At 33.7% G+C, this 20461-nt stretch overlaps 1 protein-coding gene across 2 annotated transcripts; it reads right to left on the reverse strand.

Moving 5' to 3' along the window:
• Nucleotides 1–3447: 3447 nt before the first annotated feature.
• Nucleotides 3448–17013, reverse strand: LOC130714214 (WAT1-related protein At1g68170-like). Of its 2 annotated transcripts, none has more exons than XM_057564106.1 (6): nt 16722–17013; nt 4811–4873; nt 4591–4707; nt 4066–4486; nt 3829–3980; nt 3448–3709 (listed from the first exon to the last, which is right to left on the reverse strand). In XM_057564106.1, the coding sequence occupies exons 1-6, from the start codon at nt 16904–16906 to the stop codon at nt 3472–3474; spliced, it is 1176 nt and encodes a 391-aa protein (XP_057420089.1). In that variant the 5' UTR covers nt 16907–17013; the 3' UTR covers nt 3448–3471. The 2 variants fall into 2 exon arrangements, with proteins under 2 accessions (XP_057420089.1, XP_057420088.1); XM_057564105.1 differs by lacking the exon at nt 16722–17013 and adding an exon at nt 5570–5947.
• Between the last annotated feature and the right edge of the window lie 3448 nt (nt 17014–20461).

The following is a 20461-nucleotide window of genomic DNA, read 5'->3' on the forward strand; positions in this document are numbered from 1 at the left end:
TGTGAGTTGAGAGAACATCACTGCTTTGCATAGTTGATTTTGTTTGAGTCTCTGATATCATTGGTTGCATGGAATTGATAGGAAAGGATCAAGGCATATTTTGTTCTATATATATAGCTACTTAGCCAAATAGCCTACCTATGACAATTAAAATCCATTTGCTACCCCTTTAGCCTGAAAGTTAAATATTTGGTTTTGTTCTTGATTATGACCCTAAGCCTAATAGAAAAACAATGGCTTCTCCTAAGCTTGATAAGTTAAGAGAGCATTCATTAGTGTGGGTTGTATGCAAGTTGGGAGAGAAGGCTTTTGTGCTAAATTTTATGTATGCTTTGGATTAAATATCTTTGTATATGCTTCAAAAGTAAAAGAAGAAAAAAAAAGCCAAAAAATGTGTAAAAAAACAAAAAAACAAAAAGAGAATAAAGAAGAGATTGCTGAAAGAAAAGGGTTAAGTTGAAAGAAAATGGTGAGCGAGAGTTGGTTTAAATCAAGTTGAGGGGAATGAATATCATGAAATTAAGTTGTGATTGCTCTATTGGCTTATTGAGTTCCTTTGTATATCTGAAAAACCAAGTTCTTTGTAGCCAAGCCTCATTACAACCTTTAAAAGTCCTTAGTGATCCTTGATTGCACATGTGACTTTGATGATTGAAGAGACAAGTAACAATCTTGACTTCTGTGATTCAGTGATGTACATGAGTGAAACACTTACCTAGCCTGAAATACATGTTATATCCTAGCTTGACAGAGTGTTATCTGATCAAAAGTAATTGACTGTATGCCTATTGAGTTTCAGGTTGAATAAGAAATTGTATCAATGTTATGCATTCTCTTGTGGGCATCATGTTTTTATTTTGGATCATTGATTCAATTTGTGTAAAATCTTTCAATTGGAGCTTTGAAAATGTTAAAGTCATGCTTGTTTGATTATAGTCTTGACCTTTTGTTTGAGGACAAACAAAGTGCTAAGTTGGGGGGAGTTGATAAGTGCCAAATTCACCATGTTTTTCATCATACTTTAGGCACTTATCTATTGTAATAATGAAAAAAATTCTTATAAGTAACTCTCCTTTAAGTAGATTATGTAGAAAATGATTCCAATCTCAATTTGAGTTGTAGGTTGAAGAGTAATTGAGAAAGTACATGATTTGGATGAAAGAAAGTTTGTAAATGAAGAAATCCACTTAGCCTTGAAGAATCCCACTTAAGAACTTTGAAATATCAAGAAATTAACCTTGTTGTTCCAATCATGCTTAGCATGTGTTCCAGGGTGCTAAGCATCATCTGGCAATGGAGACTCCTTCAACATTAAGTAACAGGGTGCTAAGCGTTCAAAATGGAGTGCTAAGCATCATCTGGCGGTGGGGAATCCTTCAGCATGAAGAAACAGGGCGCTAAGCACCTAAAGTGAAGTGCTAAGCACCCTGTAACAGATCTGCAATGCTATAAAACTCAAAGTTCAACATAGAAACAGGGAGTTCACGAAAATCAGAGATAAATACACAAACCCATCACTTGGGGAAATGGAGAACTCAAAGGAGATCATCAAGGGTGACCTAGGAGACTAGAGAGAAAGCTTTGGAGCTGATTTCATCGTCGGGAAACCGTCACGAGTCGGTTTTTCATCGCTCTTCTTCTCTTTTATCATTGTAAAGCTATCCATGGATATGGATAGCTAATTTCTCATTTGTTGGGATTAGAACTAGTTGTTTTGATGCTCATGTAATCTATTTGATTTCCTTTCATGCAAATTTCATGTTTCTATGTTAAAGAATCAATGGTTTTCTCTTATACTTCAAGCTATATCTTAGGTTGATCCCCTTGGGTATTTTGATTGATTCAAACTTTTGTAGGGAACTCACATGATCTTGAGTCTGAACTAGAGTTAATCATATGTTTCTTTTCCATGATTCAATGATTCTTACCTTATGTTTCATGCTTGTTTTGAATTGATCACCTAGAACATGAATTAAGATTTAATAGGATGGTGGGAACTAACTATTTAAATCTGAATTAGGTAAAATCATCAAATAATTCTAAAGTCTAGGGATAGGGTTAGATCATTAGTCTATTCAAACATCCATGCTTAATGCTACTCACTATTGTTAATCGATCAAGGGATTGAAGGTTAATATAGGGAGTTGATAATCTTCTACACCGGGGGACTGGGTAGTAAGATAAGAAATGGTGAGAGGAATCAATTGCATAGAACGATATTTGTATGTGAATCAATAGAATACATAGAGGTCAAACAACGAAACTCTAATCCCAGCAAAACTATCTACCTTGGTGAATCCAATTACTTTATCTGCTTTCTTTATATTTTCATGTTCTTAAACAAACCCCTAATATCTCTGTTAACCATCATTTGAGTTTGTTAGCTATTGAACGGCATAAGTATTACACCTCCCAGTGGATACGACAAAACCCTTTACTATACTACAATTGAGTCTTGAGAGATTCGAACGTAGAGTGGTAAAAAATCTTTCAACAGGTTCTTTAAACTTTGTTTATTTTTTTTCTTTCTTTCTTTCTTTATTTTTCTCTCTTTCTTTTCTTGTATTTGGGTTTAGCACCCCTTGTGCTATTTTTGAATACAATTTTTTGGCTTACCAAAAAAAAAAACGAATGGTTTAGATTAAAATAAACTAATAATTATGTAATCACTTTAAATAGTCACATGATTTCATGTTCTAATATGGACAATTCATGATTAGATTTAACGATAGGAATTTATTGTCATATTCTCACATAAATACATCTTTCTCATAAGATACAAATTCAATAATATACCTAATATTTATATTTAAACCTTTGTCTTGTGTAATCCTCAAATAGACTAAGGTATTTTTAATTACTCGTGGTTGAGACTTAACAGTTAACATGTCTAACCAACACTAATTTGGGTTTGGCTATTCTAATGATGGATTTTATAGTCAACAATTTTTGTTTTTTTTTTGTCAACGATGGTCAACAATTTGAGGGGGCCGAAACTAACCTTTCATCCTCTAAATGGCCTTTTTATTCAATTTGTATCTTGTTGTGTTGGCTAGCTTGGCCCATTTCTTGTGAGTTAAAAAAATAAAAACCTCATTTACTTATAATTGTTAAAAGATTTGAATAGCCACATCGTAGTTACATAAACAATTTTAGTAATTTATAAGGATATCCAATTAAAATTTACCTTATTCTTTTTTACTTTTACTTCAATTGTGATGTGGCAAAATTTATATAAGAGTTTTGAATTAATCATGTACAACAAAATAGTAGCAGAACTCATATACATCATTTATTTAATTTTTCTTTATCACATCGATCACATATAATTAGTATCCATAATTTATTTCTCTTCTCTTCATGTCTACATAATTCACAAAAATAATCGTTTACATAATATCCACTTTTTTTTGGCTTATCGAAAGAATAAATAAACATAATATCCACTTTTCTAAAAAAAATATCCATTTTTCATTTTTCGATAGAGAGTGATTGGTCATCAGCAACATTCGACGTTGCACTAACTTGACACTGATTGCAGTGGACGCATTTATGTTGATTTACGGGCGTGGAAATAACAGCAACCTCAATAACTTGGGACTCTGTGGTGTTTTGTACTGGCATTAACTGAGTCTTCGTTTTCATTTCTTTGCTCTTACCCCAAAGTACAGCGTATAGGCCAATAACAATCAGCACTGCTCCAAGCACACTACATAACATACAATGAAACAACGAAACTTAGTCAAATCAAGTCAACTCATCATGACCACCAAATAAAAAATTAAAAACATGAATATGTGAATATATATGTCAAGATTTATACTCTACCTTCCTAAATATAACTTCTCATCCAACAATAAGTAAGCAGCGATGGCGACAAGCAAGAGTTGTAGAGGATTGAAAATAGACGCGAATAGAGGGCCTCTCATCTTTACACACCATGCAATAACAATAACCACCAAACCAGAGCCCACAATTCCCTGTATGAAAAATTACTCAATTGGTTAACTTTAGAATATACACAACAGATATAAAAAACTTGTAATAACTTAGATAGCATATTACCGAATAAGCCACGGTTAGAAGTCTGATATCGAACCCCAACTTCCATTGACTCCAATCCCTCTCAAAACAAAGAGCAATAATAGTGGATTGTAAGGCACCCATTATACACATCAATGCTGAGCTTGAGTGAGGGCTCGGGTATTCTTGGTTCATCTTCGCTTGAGTGATTAACCACAAAGAGAAAGAGATGCAACTTGCTAAGGCGCAAGGAATCCCTAATGCTTTGTTGCTAAAGTCGACATGTTGCGACACTATATGGCCACTTTGGTCATGATGCGGATGCATAAGGTCAAGTTTGGAGGACAAAATATTGATTTCGAACCCTTTGAGAAAGGTCAACACCATTGCTCCACTAATTCCAACAATTGTTCCTATCACCTTGGCCTTACCTGCTGCTGCTCCCAAATTTAATTTTTCCAATCTACAGAAAATTAAAATTAAGTATATTAATGTACGTTATATAATCATTTAATATTAATGTAAGTTATGTAACTTAGATTAAAAATGCTACTCTTATATATATACCCGAAACATGTGGCCAAGATGAAGGTAATGCCTGGAATAAGGTTCACCACGGCCAACATAAACGTTGCTGATGTCATGCCCAAACCCACAGCGTAAAGGTTTAGAAATAAACTTCCCCTGAAATAGAATATTATAATTAGTGTATTGTTATTTGATTACCTTATAACAATTATATACACTATAAATTGGCTGAAAATAATAAGGTGAATAATTTACGTACCCAAACATTCCACAAAGAAATGCCAAAACAAGCACCCTCCAAGTAATTTTTGGCCTCTTCTTCCTGCATAGAAAGAGAAAAAAAAGGCAAAATCATTTTAGCCTCGCTATTCAAATGCGTGAGTCTCATGGTCAAAGGCTATAGAATCAAAATAAACAAATAGTAAGAATATCTTTTATGATTAAAGAAGTGGACTTTGGTAGATTTATATATTCAAACACGCTAATGATTATGTGACGATTGATGGTCCAACAACAGCTGAAGACACAATAATTCTTCGTACGTGGACAGCTAGCAAACCATGCATGGATTTGATTTCTGGCTAAATATGCATTTCCTTGGATTTCATGTATATGTACTACTAATGTAAGAAATTACACTAATTTATAATTATTGTTTATCACAACAGAAAAATAAATCTTAAATTTAACTAAAATAATTACTGAATCATGTAACTGTTCAAACTCATGACCGTGTATAAAAATTAAACTCTTAAAAAATACTACATGCTTTTAAAATTAAGGACATATATATTGGTTTTTAAATAATTCTCTCCTAAATTTCAAGAAAAAAAATATAATAAGTTAAACACGCTAGAAATTGAATGTACAAATTTAACATTTTCGTATAGATAGATAAAATCCCATGAATGGAAAATATTTCTAGCAATGTATCATATTAGTGAGTAGTAATAGGAGTTGTTTAAATGACTAAGTGTGAGAGCAAATAAAATGCGCGAGGAAAATCATCAACAATTACCTATCAAAGATAAGAGCAAGTGGAACCGTGCAAGCTGATGCGAAAATTAGCCGGTAGGCAGTGGCGACTGTCATGCTCATTCCATCATTAATGGCGAGCTTGTAGACGATATTCACTGCAGCATATGCAATCTGCACAAACACCATGAGTAGTGCTGGTTTCAGTCCTTCCATTATCTTCCCCATGATGCTAGCTTCAAGAGTGTTTTTTTTTTTATAAGCGTGCTAGCTAGCTAGAAGAGTGTTTTAAGATAAAAGGAAGTACAGAGAAGACGAATTGAATGTGTTGAAATTGTAGCTCAGCAAAATGGGTATTTATAGGAGGGGACTAGCGACTACAATATATGTGGATTCAGAAAAGTGATCCATCACCCACTCGCGCGGTTACCTATATTTTAACAGGCTCGGATGCTAGCTAAACGGGTCAAACGAAAGATACGAGTTTTGTTCCATTTTTATTATAGTTTGAAAAATGGAGCAGGACATGAAGAATCTTGTGACAATACATACACTTTGATTTTCTATAACATTGTGAAACTTCCGAGAACATAACCCCATCTCAATCATGGTTTTATATTTGTTTTTTTTTTTTATAGACAGTTTTATATTTGGGTTACTTACCAGTATTATCATTGTAAGTCTAAAATGACACATAGGTTATAAACAATTCATAAACAGTTATTAGCATAAAATTTCACCTAGATTTGAGGTGGAAAGATTTAGAGATGATTATTTCTATCCAAACAATTGTTATCATTATTGTCAATCTCTAGAGATATTTCTTAATCTCTCACCTAGTTTTGATTTGTTATCCTGCTTCACCGATTTCCAGTCTGGCTCGATGGCTATTTGTTTTATGTTTTCCTGTTTGACGAGGAAGCTGGTTCATTGAGGTGTCGGCCTAACCCGATATCAACGATTTGCAGCTGGCTGGTTTCTGTTTGGTGTCATCTTGTTGTTGATCTTGTGGTTTCTCTCTGTTGAGAAGGGTCTCTGTTTTTAGTGGGTTCTGTGGCGACTCGATAGGATCTTGCTATGGTTGAACTTATTGCCGCCTTTAGTACCCAAATTATAGTTACAGTGTTTATACTTCTTAGTATTCCACGAATAATAATATCTCATGATAATTATCACATACTAATTGAACCCACTTTTTAGTATTCCACTTTCTTTCCGCCAAATTTTTATGTTTTTTTAATAGGCAAATGTTAGTTGTTAGTAATGTTAGTAAATTAGTCATCCTCAGAGTTCGAACCCTGAACCCTGCACACTTCGTCCCACCCAACTCTTATGTGCCTAGCTCTTACCACTTGAGCTATCAATCGGGGACACCATGTTTTTTCCCTAATACCCCATTGATTAAATGTCTCGGTTAAGATGTGTAGACCAAATGATAGTTCATTGTGAAAATTGTGGAAGAATAAATGACATGGATAAAGTTAAATAGGAACATTTTGGTCAAAATATTTACTTAATATTGAGCTCTTAAACTGTGTGCAAAACCTTATACTATAATAATTTTAGAAGGGAGAGAGTAATTTTTAATTTGTTGCCTAATTAAAATTGATGTTCTCAAATATGCTATTTTAATAACGTCTGCGTTCTCAAAGATTAGGGCCAGACATTATTTCTCTAAAATTGTATGGTTTTCAAACTCAATTCGGTCATCGCCTATACTAATTGATGTGTCACTGGTTTGACTGGAAATAAATATATCTTAATATTTTTTAATATAAGTGCATTTATCATTTTTTTTCTTCAAGTCTATCACAAAAGAATATGATAAAATGGAAATAAGGGAGCAGCCGTAAATGTTATATGATTGAAGCACTTCATGTCGGACAAACCAGGTTTGAATCCTCGCGCAGAACATTTTGATTCTTTTTACTACATTGACTCATTTCCAGCGTGTTTAGCAAGTAGGTTTGGTAGAGTCAGCGAGTTGAATGGGCCAACTCATCAAGTCAACATGAGTCAGTCCGATTTATCAGCAGGTCCGATCCAATGCTATGATCAAACCGGGTCTAGCTAGTTCTTCAAAAACGAGTGTTGAAGATAATCAGATTTGAACTGTTTTAAGCAGGAAAACAAGATGGGTTGAAATCGTGGAAAGGAAAAGAACAAGTCAGAAGAAGCATAGAGACCATATTAGACAGTGAAGGCGTGCTGAAAACAAGTGTTATACATAGAAGATATTCACACTTGTTGCTCGAAAAAACTCAAAAGAGCATAAGCGTACACTCAAGTCACAAACAACATTTATAAGATTTTGAATATGATTATTTTGAAGCTCATTTATATTTGAGTTCAATTTAAGATTTATTTGCAATTTCTTCTTACATTTCTTTTCTATTTTTTAATCTTTAATCTCCTCAATTCTTTGATTCTTATATTAAGTAACTTAACTTTAGAATCATATTTTCATATCGTTCATCATAAAATTAGATTTGGCAGTCAAATTCTGTCAAAAAAAAAAAGATTTGGCAGTCAAACGTTTTCGATGAGAATAACTCAATTAGATTTAAATTCAAATTGATCATGAATTTCTATTTGTTCATAAAAAAACAGAGACACAGAGTAAACAATGACTTATGCAGATTTTACTTTAGTTATAGTTTTTTTTAGGGTTAATGGTCAAATTGGTCACTGTGTTTGTAGTCAATTTTGATTTTAGTCCCTCCCCGGAAAAAACTTGCCGATATCTCCCTGCAGTTGCAAGCATTTTGGTATTAGTCCTCGCCGGAGGACGGAGCTCCGGCGAGAGTGCCCAATAGCATGCCAGAGCTGACGTGGCTTTATCCACATCATTTTTTTATCGTTTTTTGGGGTTTCTAGGTTCTTTTTTATCTTTCTTTCTAATGAAACTAATTTCAATTTTTGAATTTTTTTCAGTTTCTATTTGTTATTTTAATTAGAAAATAAATATCTGGAAATTAAAATTTAATTAAAAATGATGTGGATAAAGCCACGTCAGCTCTGGGCTGCCACTGGGTCCGGCGAGGACTAATACCAAAATTCTTGCAACTGCAGGGAGATATCGGCAAGTTTTTTCCGGGGAAGGACTAAAATCAAAATTTACTACAAACACAGGGACCAATTCGACCATTAACCCTTTTTTTTATACTTTTGTTGGATCTCACGTGAGAGAAAATGAAGTTTGAGTCACTTATCTTAGGTGAACTTTTTAATTGACGTGGCACTGCGAGGCCCACTATTATTACCACTTATTGCCACATGAATTTCTCTTTCCTCAACAAGCAACTTCTTCGCCCTCATCACCCCACTAACTAGAAATTTAACCTTCATCTAACAACTCAGCTATCATCTTCTTCCTCAACCTTTGTAACAAAAATATTATAGGCCTCTGAAGGTAATGAAAAGCCAGTTCAAGGTGCGGCGCAGAAAACAAGACGAGTTTGTGCCGTTACATGAGGTCGTTGGATCTCACATTTTGTTGAATCTCACGGTTTGAGGCACAACATGAGAGAAGGGGATGAGGTCGCGCAGAGAAGGGGGATGAGGTCGTATCTTGGCATGGATTTCTTCTTCCAAGTCGTTGGTATAGCCGGTGAAAGTTGGACCTGTATTAATGTTTGGTTTTTTTGGGGTCTTTTTAACTTAGTATAAAAAAAAATTGGTCTTTTAAAAACTTAGTAATTTTTTTTTGCCTAAAGCCCTTACTTGGGTTGTTTTGCCCTTGGGTCAGCCCTGCTTGGTTGGTTCTGTAGTTGTCGCTCGTTGAAGACCTAGATGAAAATGTTGTTGACATAATTCTCGATGCCCAGGTGGAGATTGAGGTTGCGTAGACCCACATAGGTGTCGATTGCGATCACAGAGCCCATGTTAGAGGGTGTAACTCTCCAATTTCTCACCCGGAGATTATATTAGTAAACTAACAAAGTCTAGGAACAAAAATCAAGTTTTCCAAATTATTAGAGATTTTTTGAAAATCACCCATCATCACCAAAATAAATGTACCTGAGAAATTTGAAAAGTGAGGTGCGTCACAAGTAAACAATTTATAAGTGTCAAAGCTTTTCTTAGCCAAAACCTATCCTAGGTCAAACAAACTTTCATTATTGATGTAGGAGAGACTAGAGAGAATGATTTGTACTTTAATCATAAAACTGCTCCATCACCCTCTTAATTCAGATTGAAAAAATTGCTCCATCACCACTTCATTGCTATCGTTTTTTTTTTTTCAAAAACTGAATAGACTACCATTTTTTCCATTTAAAAGTGATGTTATTGGAAATTTTTTTTCAAATATTGTAAAAAAAATAAATATTTACCAAAATATTGTATTTTGATAAATATTTACCAATCTATGGTAGTTTTGGCCCTGTAAGATGCTTAGGTGATCACTTTTTGCAAAAACTTCTCATATGAGAAGTTTTGTTTATGACAAAGACGTCTAGAAGTAAGAGTTTTCACAGTCAATAATTATATCATCATTATGTCGCATAAAGACTCCTCAAGTGAGGAGTCATGTTGTCACGTCAGACTCTTGGAACGAAGCACCACTATTTTGAGAAAAACTCTTCATTTGAGGAGTTCTCCTATCAAATCAGTCTTCTCATACGACGAGTCTTTTTTTCCAAATACGTGAAACGAGGTAAACTACCATCTAAATTAAATTTGACGAATTGATCAAACAAAGGTGATCAGCCGAAGAGAGAATGTGCCAAGCATATTCAAACTACCACGGTTGACGACCCAAAACATACTCTTAGGCAACCTTAAACACTCTATAAAGCAGCCACAAAAATCACTACATTCCTCCCATTTATATGTGAAATGATCCAATCATATTCAATGTGTTATTTTTAATAAAACATATAAAATTAAATAGATGAAAAAAAATACAATCAAAAAGTGACAACTAATATTATTATCTTGAATTTTTAAAACAACAAATAAATTAGAATAAGTTTTTAAAACGGTTTCAGATAAATGGCTACGAGTATATTATTACCATGGAAGTTTTTCCAATAGAAACTATCTATGTATTTGATACCCTAAAGTATCAATAGTAATGATTTTTATGTTGTAATTTGGAATATGTTTTAATGGAAAAACAACTACGATTACATGTTTTCAACTGGATTTGTGTGTGGATTTACTTTTAGTCTTATGGGCCGTGAAAAGTAGTTAACTCGTGCCACATGTTTGAAAATTTATGAAAATAATGGTGCCTCATTCCAGGAGTCTGAAGTGACAGCAAAACTCCTCACTTGAGGAGTCTTTAGGCGAGATAATGATGATGTAATTATTAACTGTGAAAACTCTTACTTCTAGACGTCTTTGTCATAAAAAAAACTCCTCGTACAAGGAGTTTTTGCAAAAAGTGATTACCTAAACATCCTACATGGCCAAAACTACCATAGATTGATAAATATTTATCAAAATACAATATTTTGGTAAATATTTATTTTTTTTTACAATATTTAAAAAAAAATTCTATTGTGGACAGCATCCTTCTCATATATGAGACATAAACATTTCCAAACAACCTTGGAAATTCTAAAATTAAGAGAAACAACCAAAACCCCTTTATATTTTAACACTCAGGTGGTAACCGGTCAAACGAAAAATGCGAGTTTTGTTCCATTTTTATTATATGTTCAAAATGGAGGAGGACGTGAGAATATTTGAGACGATACACTTTGATTTTTTAAAAATTGTGAAACTTCAAAGAACAATCACAAAACGCTTTGTTAAATATTTTTACACTCACAAAATTTCAGAGGTTTGCTAACCAAATTATTTTAGTTAATTGAATATCTAAACTACCCAAAAAAATATTTGAAGATATATAACGATATTTAAGTATTTCAAAATTAATATTAATATATTGCGTTTGTTGTTGTGTATTCATGGTAATAAGTATCATACGGTACAATGATTTGGAATGACTTGACACTACTTAATACATTAATTAAAGGTAAATGTTGAAGGTTGTATAAATTTTTTTTATAACCAATATATTAATTAATTTCATTACATGATGAACGCAATTGACTTAAGAGAGTCTCTAATTTTGAATGAAAAGAATATTAACTTTCTTAAACTACTTTTTTAAAACTAAAATAATTTCTTATTATGTGATAGATATTAGAATGACTTATGTGTTAGATATTAAAATGACTTAAGTTTGTAATAAATAAATGTAATATTTGATTGATATTCTAAAATGTTGTTAAAAAAAAGATATTCTAAGATGACTTATAAGATGAAAAATTACTAAAACATACTCCCTCATTTAAAAAATATATGTTGTTCTTTTCAAAAAAAAGAAAAATATATGTTGTTTAGAATTCATTACTTGAAGTATAGTTAGAATGAAATACTCTGATTTAAAATTGAGTTATATTTAGGAAAGATAATCACTTTCAAAAAAAATAGAATAATAGTAATTGCGATGTTGAGTTTAACGTGGATTTTATGAAGCAGTATTTTAACCTGTTAATTAACTTTAACTTAGATCTAGGTTGGATTCAACAAAAATTCAGTCACACATTTTGATTTTAATTTGGATATTATGTTAATAATTTCCATTATATTTTTTATTAATTTTTATCAATTTTATTTTTCTGTGTGAACAATTGCCAACCGAAAATTGATTCTTTGACGCAGCCATATACTTCTTCTATTAATTGAGACTTTCAGTCATCTGTGACGGCAACAAGTCAACCCCAACAAAAAAAACAAAAAAAATGGCTGTGGCGACCCGCGACCGGATCTTGTGGATGAAGAATATGCGATGCTAATTGGGTGGCGCATATCACGTTCTGTACTTGGCAGTGTGCTCTTACTCTACAAGCCTGTCAGAAATTACAGAAGGAGCATATATGATATATGTACATTGTACTGATGTACATGGCACTCATGTCATTAGTCATTACATGGGCAAGCTCAGTTATTTTACTTTTTTTTTTTTAAAGAAAACTCAGTTATTTTACTTTGATGCTTCACATTTTGATGGAAAAAATGATTTAAGGAAAAAAAAAGACATGACTCTAAATCAGATAAAAAAAATTATATCCCCCTAGAATAACTCAAGTGGTAGAAACTGAGAGATATATGAGTTGGGTAGAGGGAGTTCTAGGGATTGATTCTTCGCGGGTGCAATTTATCTTTCTAATTTAAAAAAAAATAACAAAATTATTTTTCAAATCCTGATAGTGATATCAAGATAAATATTTGGATTTTAAGCTTTGCTAGGGCAAAGTGACGGAGGTTAAGGAGAATCATACTTGAATTCTTCGTAAAAAGTCCGAGTAAAACACATAAAATATATAATATCTACACTATTTCTAGACTAAAGTTAGTAATTTATTGAATTAACCCACTGTTGATTGGTTCGACCTTGTAGCTCGAAGGCCTTGGCCCCTAGTCAGAGTGGAGCTTTATCTGGTTCGCAGAAGATGAGTGGTAAGGAAATTGAGACAAGTCTGGTTTCTGGTTCGTGGTGTGATGTAGTTTCGGGCAATCTCGGAGTGCGACGAAGGCGTGATTTATCAGTGGCAGAATACTGCATGTTTCTGGCATCTTAGAGGTGTTGTGAAGAGGTTGATAGGCCGCTGGAGGAATTTCTTTTCCCAGAGCTCGTCTCTGATCGGTGGTCTGCGGGAAGACAGTTCGAAGAGAGGGAGGCAAATAGGATGTCGGTGGATGCTTTGTTCCCCAAGTGGCGGTCTGGGGAGGGTCTGTTTGAAGAGGAAGCATGTAAAACAGTATTATACTCAAAATTCACATAATTTCACAAAAATTATCATTATGATAACGAAAACAACTAATGATAATTAAAACATAATATTAATAATTGTTCGGGTCTTATGGTATGGCTCGCCATTGTCTTTGCACATCGATTCTTTTGTATCCATGGTAGATTCTATAGCTGTTCTAAAGGAGAAGGATGGCCAGATTGTGGCACAAATTCAGAGCTTGATTTTCACGATTTGGGGGGCTCTCAAACATGCAATTTTATGGAGCCATGGATTCTCAATCTATGTTGTGCTCCGACGTGTAGCATGTTTGGCAGTGTGCCCATTGGAGATGGGAAGTGGTCAGTGTGCTCCCAAGGTAGCGAATTCGACATGCAGGAGACCAGAAGTGGGAACCATCAAGCTTTATTTTGATGCATCTTTTCATGATGGTAACGAATTTGGGTAAGTCATGGTGGCTTGGAATTTTGAAGGTGAAGGGTTGGTGGCAAGCTCTCATCCCTTTCTCCATCTCCTCATCTCGTGGAAACTTTAAGTTTTCGACGGGAAATGAGAATGGCAATTTTTATAATGGTGGCGGAGGTGGGAGAAAGAAGAATGGCAGCTCGATCTTATTTAGATTAATTCTTAGAGATTGTTGTTATTTAATTTCTGCTTTTGATTCTATTGTTAATTTTATCTTGATTAGCGTTTATTTAGCAACGACCTGGTGGAAACTAAGCTTTCATCCTTTAAATGTTGACCTTAACACCGATGGAAAGTTAGAGCTAAGTGGCCTTTTACATCTTGTTTTAACTTGTTGTGTCTACTAGGCCCATTAAATGGAGGAAAAAAAATTCAAAACTTAATTTAATTATTAGAAAATCTAATTGTACGTTAAAATAGATAAATAACGACTCCCTAATTATATAAATATAAGTTTTTTAAGTATAAAGTTCCAACTAATGTACCAAAAAAGATATCCAATTAAATTTTACCTTCCTTTTAAATTTTATTTTGATTGTGACGCAGTAAATAATTTTGAATCATAAGAATTTTGAATCATGTATACAAGAAATTGTAACAACATAAGAATTTTGAATTATGTATACAAGAATTTGTAACAACACTTTCATACATCAATTTTTTTTTCTTTATCTCCTTTGTCACATGACTCACATCACATCACATACTATACTATCACTTATTTCCTTCCTTTTTTCTATCTCATTCTAAATGTCTACATCATATTGGTGTTTAGAAAAAGAATCGTTAACATAGTATCCACATTTCTATTATTCGATAGATAGTGATTGGTCATTGGTAACATTTGAGGTTGCACTAGCTTGACATTGATTGCAGTGGACGCATTTATGTTGACTTACGGGCGTGGAGCTAACAGAAACTTCAATAACTTGGGACTCTGTGGTGTTTTGTACTGGAATTAACTGAGTCTTCGTTTTCATTTCTTTGCTCTTACCCCAAAGCACAGCGTATAGGCCAATAACAATCAGCACTGCTCCAAGCACACTACATAACATACAACCAGACTTAGTCAAATCAAATCAACTCATCATGACCCCCAAATAAAATTAAAAACATGAATGTGATTATGTGATTATATATATGTCAAGATTTAGACCCTACCTTCCTAAATATAGCTTCTCATCCAACAATAAGTAAGCAGCGATGGCAACAAGCAAAAGTTGTAGAGGATTGAAAATAGATGCGAATAGAGGGCCTCTCATCTTTACACACCATGCAATAACAATAACCACCAAACCAGAGCCCACAATTCCCTGTATGAAAAATTACTCAATTGATTAACTTTAGAATATACACAACAGATATAAAAAACTTGTAATAACTTAGATAGCATATTACCGAATAAGCCACGGTTAGAAGTCTGATATCAAAACCCAACTTCCATTGACTCCAATCCCTCTCAAAACAAAGAGCAATAATAGTGGATTGTAAGGCTCCCATTACACACATCAATGCTGAGCTTGAGTGAGGGCTCGGGTATTCTTGGTTCATCTTCGCTTGAGTGATTAACCACAAAGAGAAAGAGATGCAACTTGCTAAGGCGCAAGGAATTCCCAATGCTTTATTGCTAAAGTCGACATGTTGCGACACTATATTGCCATTTTGGTCGTGATGTGGATGCATAAGGTCAATTTTGGAAGACAAAATATTGATTTCGAACCCTTTGAGAAAGGTCAACACCATTGCTCCACTAATTCCAACAATTGTTCCTATCACCTTGGCCTTACCTGCTGCTGCTCCCAAATTTAATTTTTCCAATCTACAGAAAATTAAAAGTATATTAATGTAAGTTATATAATCATTTAATATTAATGTAAGTTATCTAACTTAGATTAAGAATGCTACTCTTATATATATACCCGAAACATGTGGCCAAGATGAAGGTAATGCCTGGAATAAGGTTCACCACGGCCAACATAAACGTTGCTGAAGTCATGCCCAAACCCACAGCGTAAAGGTTTAGAAATAAACTTCCCCTGAAATAGAATATTATAATTAGTGTATTGTTATTTGATTACCTTATAACAATTATATACACTATAAATTGGCTGAAAATAATAAGGTGAATAATTTACGTACCCAAACATCCACAAAGAAATGCCAAAACAAGCACCCTCCAAGTAATTTTTGGCTCTTCTTCCTGCATAGAAAGAGAAAAAAAGGCAAAACCATTTTGCCTGTTATCAAATGCGCGAGTCTCATGGGTCAAAAGCTATAGAATCAAAACAAGTAGTTAGAATATCTTTTATGATTAAACAAGTGGACTTTGGTAGAATTATATATTCAAATGCTAATGATTTGTGACGATTGATAGTCAACAACAACAAGAACACATAATTCTTCGTACGTGGACACCATAAGGCTAGCAAATTAACCATATATGCATGGATTTGATTTCTAATTATGGATTTGTATATATATTGAGGTTGTTTAACTTTATTTAAGAGTAAGACTAATGAGCCAATAAATTATTTATTACAAGATCGCACTCCTCTGATTCTCACATCCTAGAATATTAATTATGAAATGCACATATCGGTTAATACCAAAACTATTTTACGCAGATATTTATTAACGGTTTATAACGTTAGAAAATAAATTTTAAATTTAATTAAAATAATAAATCGTGTAATTGTTCAAATTGATGTGGAATAATATCCATCAAATTTCAGTGTAACGAAAATTTAAGCATGAAAATTAAACTCTTAAAAATTATGCTCATAGTTTGTTGTTAAGAAATTTCTCCAAATTCTTAAAAATGAGAAACATTGAAAATCCAAATTTTCGTATGAATAAAAACCTATGAATGAAAAATATTTCCCAAACCAAAGTCTCATATTAATTAGTGTGTAGTCAGTGTGGAAGCAAATAAAAGGTGTGAGGAAAATCATCAACAATTACCTATCGAAGATAAGAGCAAGTGGAATAGTGCATGTCGATGCGAAAATAAGGCGGTAGGCAGTAGCAACCGTCATGCTCATTCCATCATTTATGGCGAGCTTGTAGACGATATTCGTTGCAGCATATGCAATCTGCACAAACACCATGAGTAATGCTGGTTTCAGTCCTTCCATTATCTTCCCCATGATGCTAGCTTCAAGAGTGTTTTTTTTTTTTTTACAAGCGTGCTAGCTAGCTACAAGAGTGTTTTAAGATAAAAGGAAGTAGAGAGAAGACGAATTGAATGTGTTGAAATTTTAGCTCAGCAAAATGGGTATTTATAGGAGGGGACTAGCGACTACAATATATGTGGATTCAGAAAAGTGATCCATCACCCACTTGGATGCTAAACCGGTCAAACGAAACATACGAGTTTTGTTCCATTTTATTATAGTTTGAAAAGGGAGTAGGACATGAAGAATCTTGTGACAATACATACACTTTTTGATTTTCTAAAACGTTGTGAAAGTTCTGAGAACATTACACCATCACAATCATGGTTTTATATTTGGGCCGCTTGCTTTACCGGTACTATTATTCTGGGTCTAAAATGTTGTATTTGTTTTAAACAATTTCTAATTAATTGTTAGCATAAAATTCCACCGTCTATTGGCTATGGATTAGTTCTTACTAATATATAGCTTTAATCTGTTTCTGATTTTGCCTATTTGAAAATGGTGTTCTCAATATGCTAATTTAATCAGTTTCAAAAAAAATGCTAATTTAATCTGAATAATTATTTTTCTTTGAAAAAATCAGGCAAAATAGAACATATTAAAAAGATTACGTTTCGGTTCTGACAGATTAGAGACGGACATTATTTCGTCAAAACAATACTCCCTCCGTCCCTAATTATAAGCTAACATTGAGACTTTTTTTGTGTCACTAAATATAAGCTAACCTTGCAAAAGTTAATATTTCTTTCCATATTCACCCTTGCATTTATTGGTAGTGGAGCACCACCATTAGTAGTACAATGATGAAAAAGTGTTATCATAAATAGGGGTAAACATAGAAAGTTGTACATTTTTTTTGAAAACCAATGCATCAATTAAGGCTTTCTTAATAAGTGTGATTTTTACAACTTTAACTTATAATTAGGGACGGAGGGAGTAATATTGTTTTCAGAATCGAATCCGTTATCGACTTGGTTAATGAATAACAAGTTGAATGGGAAATAAATTAAATTAGTCTTAAATACGTTTTTGGTCCCTGAAAATATAGCAAATGTTGGTTTTAGTCCTTCAAATATTATCTTATACTTCCTCCGTTAAGATCTAGTCTTAAAATTTTCATGTTCCTAAATATAAGACCTTTAACAATAATCTAGCAAAAAGTATAATACTCTTCCATATATACACCTCACATTAATTGTGTGTTTTCAATTCCTAAGTTTTAATTACCACCTACCATTAATTGTCTATCAAAAAAAAACCCACCTACCATTAATTAGTGAGAGAAAATGACAAAGGGTAAATATAGATGAATGAATGTATTTTTAAAAAACTAATACATTAATTAGACACATTTAATATCTTTTTAATAAGCGCAATTTTTTGTATTAGGTCTTATAATTAGGAACGGATGAAGTGGTTTTTGATATACATTGAAAACTGTTTTAGTCTTTGTTGTTAAATTTTGCTTATGAAGCCCAAATAATGATGACTCTGTAAGATCAAGATTTGGTCATGTGGTACAACTCTATGTTTTGATGATAACAAGTATTTATTTGTGGATGAACAACTATGATACTCTAATGTTTGTCTTGAGTGTTTTGACAAACAGGTTCTGATTCTGACACTAGAAGATATATTCGTCAGAAGATCTGAGGATCAGAAGATCAGAAGGATCAGAGGATCTGAAGATCTGAGGATCAGAGGATCTGAAGATCAGAGGATCTGAAGATCAGAAGATCAGAGGATTAGAGGATCAGAAGATCTGAGGATCAGAAGATCTGAGGATCAGAGGATCTGAAGATCAGTGGATCTGAAGACCAGAAGCTCTGAGGGACCAGAGGCTCTGAAGGTCCAGAAGCTCTGAAGGTCCAGAAGCAGAAGTTACGAAGGTCAGAGGATCCAAGCATCCCTCTGACTCTGATCACCAAGCTTCACAAGTTCCAACACGAAGCATTCCTCTGATCAGAAGTCATTGGTTAAAGGCAAATGTCTCTATCAAGAAGTACAAGAGCAGTGTACTATTCTGAAAAGCCTACCTACCAAGGTTCAGCCACAGCAGGTTCTGGAAGTTCCAGAAATGCCCTCCAACGGTCATATTCTCTCAACAGAAATATCCTTTGCACCTTGGACTATAAAAGGCTGAAGAAAAGAAGAAAGCCTAGTGAGAGAGATCAAGAGCTGCAATACAAGAAAAGATTCAAGCCTCTACTTTCTTCATCTATTCTTATTTAGTTTACACTCAGCTTATTTAGAAGCAAACCTTTGTAAACACCAACCTCAAACAGTTGTTTGATTTTCCTTAAGGGACCGGGTAGGTCAGTATCCTTAAGAAGACTAAGAGAGTGAATCTTAGTGGTGATTCCTTTAGGAGATCAAGGTTGATCGGATCCTAGAGAAGACTAAGAGAGTGAATCTTAGTGTGAGCTAAGTCAGTGTATTGTTAGTCACTTGTAGGTTTCAAGTGCAGTTGTAACAATTATCTGATTAGTGGATTGCCTTCATTCTAAGAAGGAAGAAATCACCTTAACGGGTGGACTGGATTAGCTTGAGGGATTTATCAAGTGAACCAGGATAAAATACTTGTGTGCTTTTCTCTTATCTCTTATCTTTAGCACTTAAGTTCTTGAAAGATTTGTCAAAATCTTTAAGGTGGTAGTTTTGTACTGAAAACGTTATTCAAACCCCCAATTTAGTATTTTTTAATCCCATTTGGCACAGTAAGATCCACCAATTTATACAATTTAGTGCCCCTAGACTTTGCACGAGTGAGTCATGTAAGCAAAACCTAACACAAGTAACTACAATTTGTAAATGAGTGGGTACCACAACAACAAATCAGATGAAAAACACAAGTATGAGTGGTGGGTCAATATTCTATGAGTCACCAAAGCAAAACTTCACCACACGGACTAAAATAGTTAATAATGTATATTTTCATGCGTTCAAAACTCAAAAATGTTATGGACTATAACCAACACTTCCTATATTTTGTGGGGAAAAAAAATTGAAACCATCAAATTATTATTAAATATAAGCATGTATATCTTTAGTATAAAAAAAAAAGACTAGTGGTGTGCTATATAACTCGTGCGGCTCACTTTCGATCCTTATCGAGGATATACTTCTATTTTGATGATTCTTTCTTTTTGGCTTCTAATATATATTAAAACGGAAATAACTGAGCAGCAGGCCTAGCAGTAAACTTAATATGATTGAAGCACTTCATTTCGGAGGAACCAGGTTTGAATTCTCGCGCAGAATATTTTGATTCTTTTGCTATACATTGACTCCCTTCCAACGTGTTCAGTAAGTAGGTATAGTAGACTACGAGTCAGCGAGTTGAACAGGTCAACTCATAACTCGCCGAGTCAACATGAGTAGTCCGAATTATCAGCAGGTTTGATCCAATGGTATAATCGAATAGGTCTGATTCTCAGTTGGACTGGTATAATTGGTCGGTCCGAGTTTTTATACTATGCTTCACAAAAGATGCGAACATATTCATATTGATCTTTTGAAGCGGGA

The sequence above is a fragment of the Lotus japonicus genome, chromosome 4 (genome assembly GCF_012489685.1).
Source record: "Lotus japonicus ecotype B-129 chromosome 4, LjGifu_v1.2".
Lineage (NCBI taxonomy): Eukaryota > Viridiplantae > Streptophyta > Magnoliopsida > Fabales > Fabaceae > Lotus > Lotus japonicus.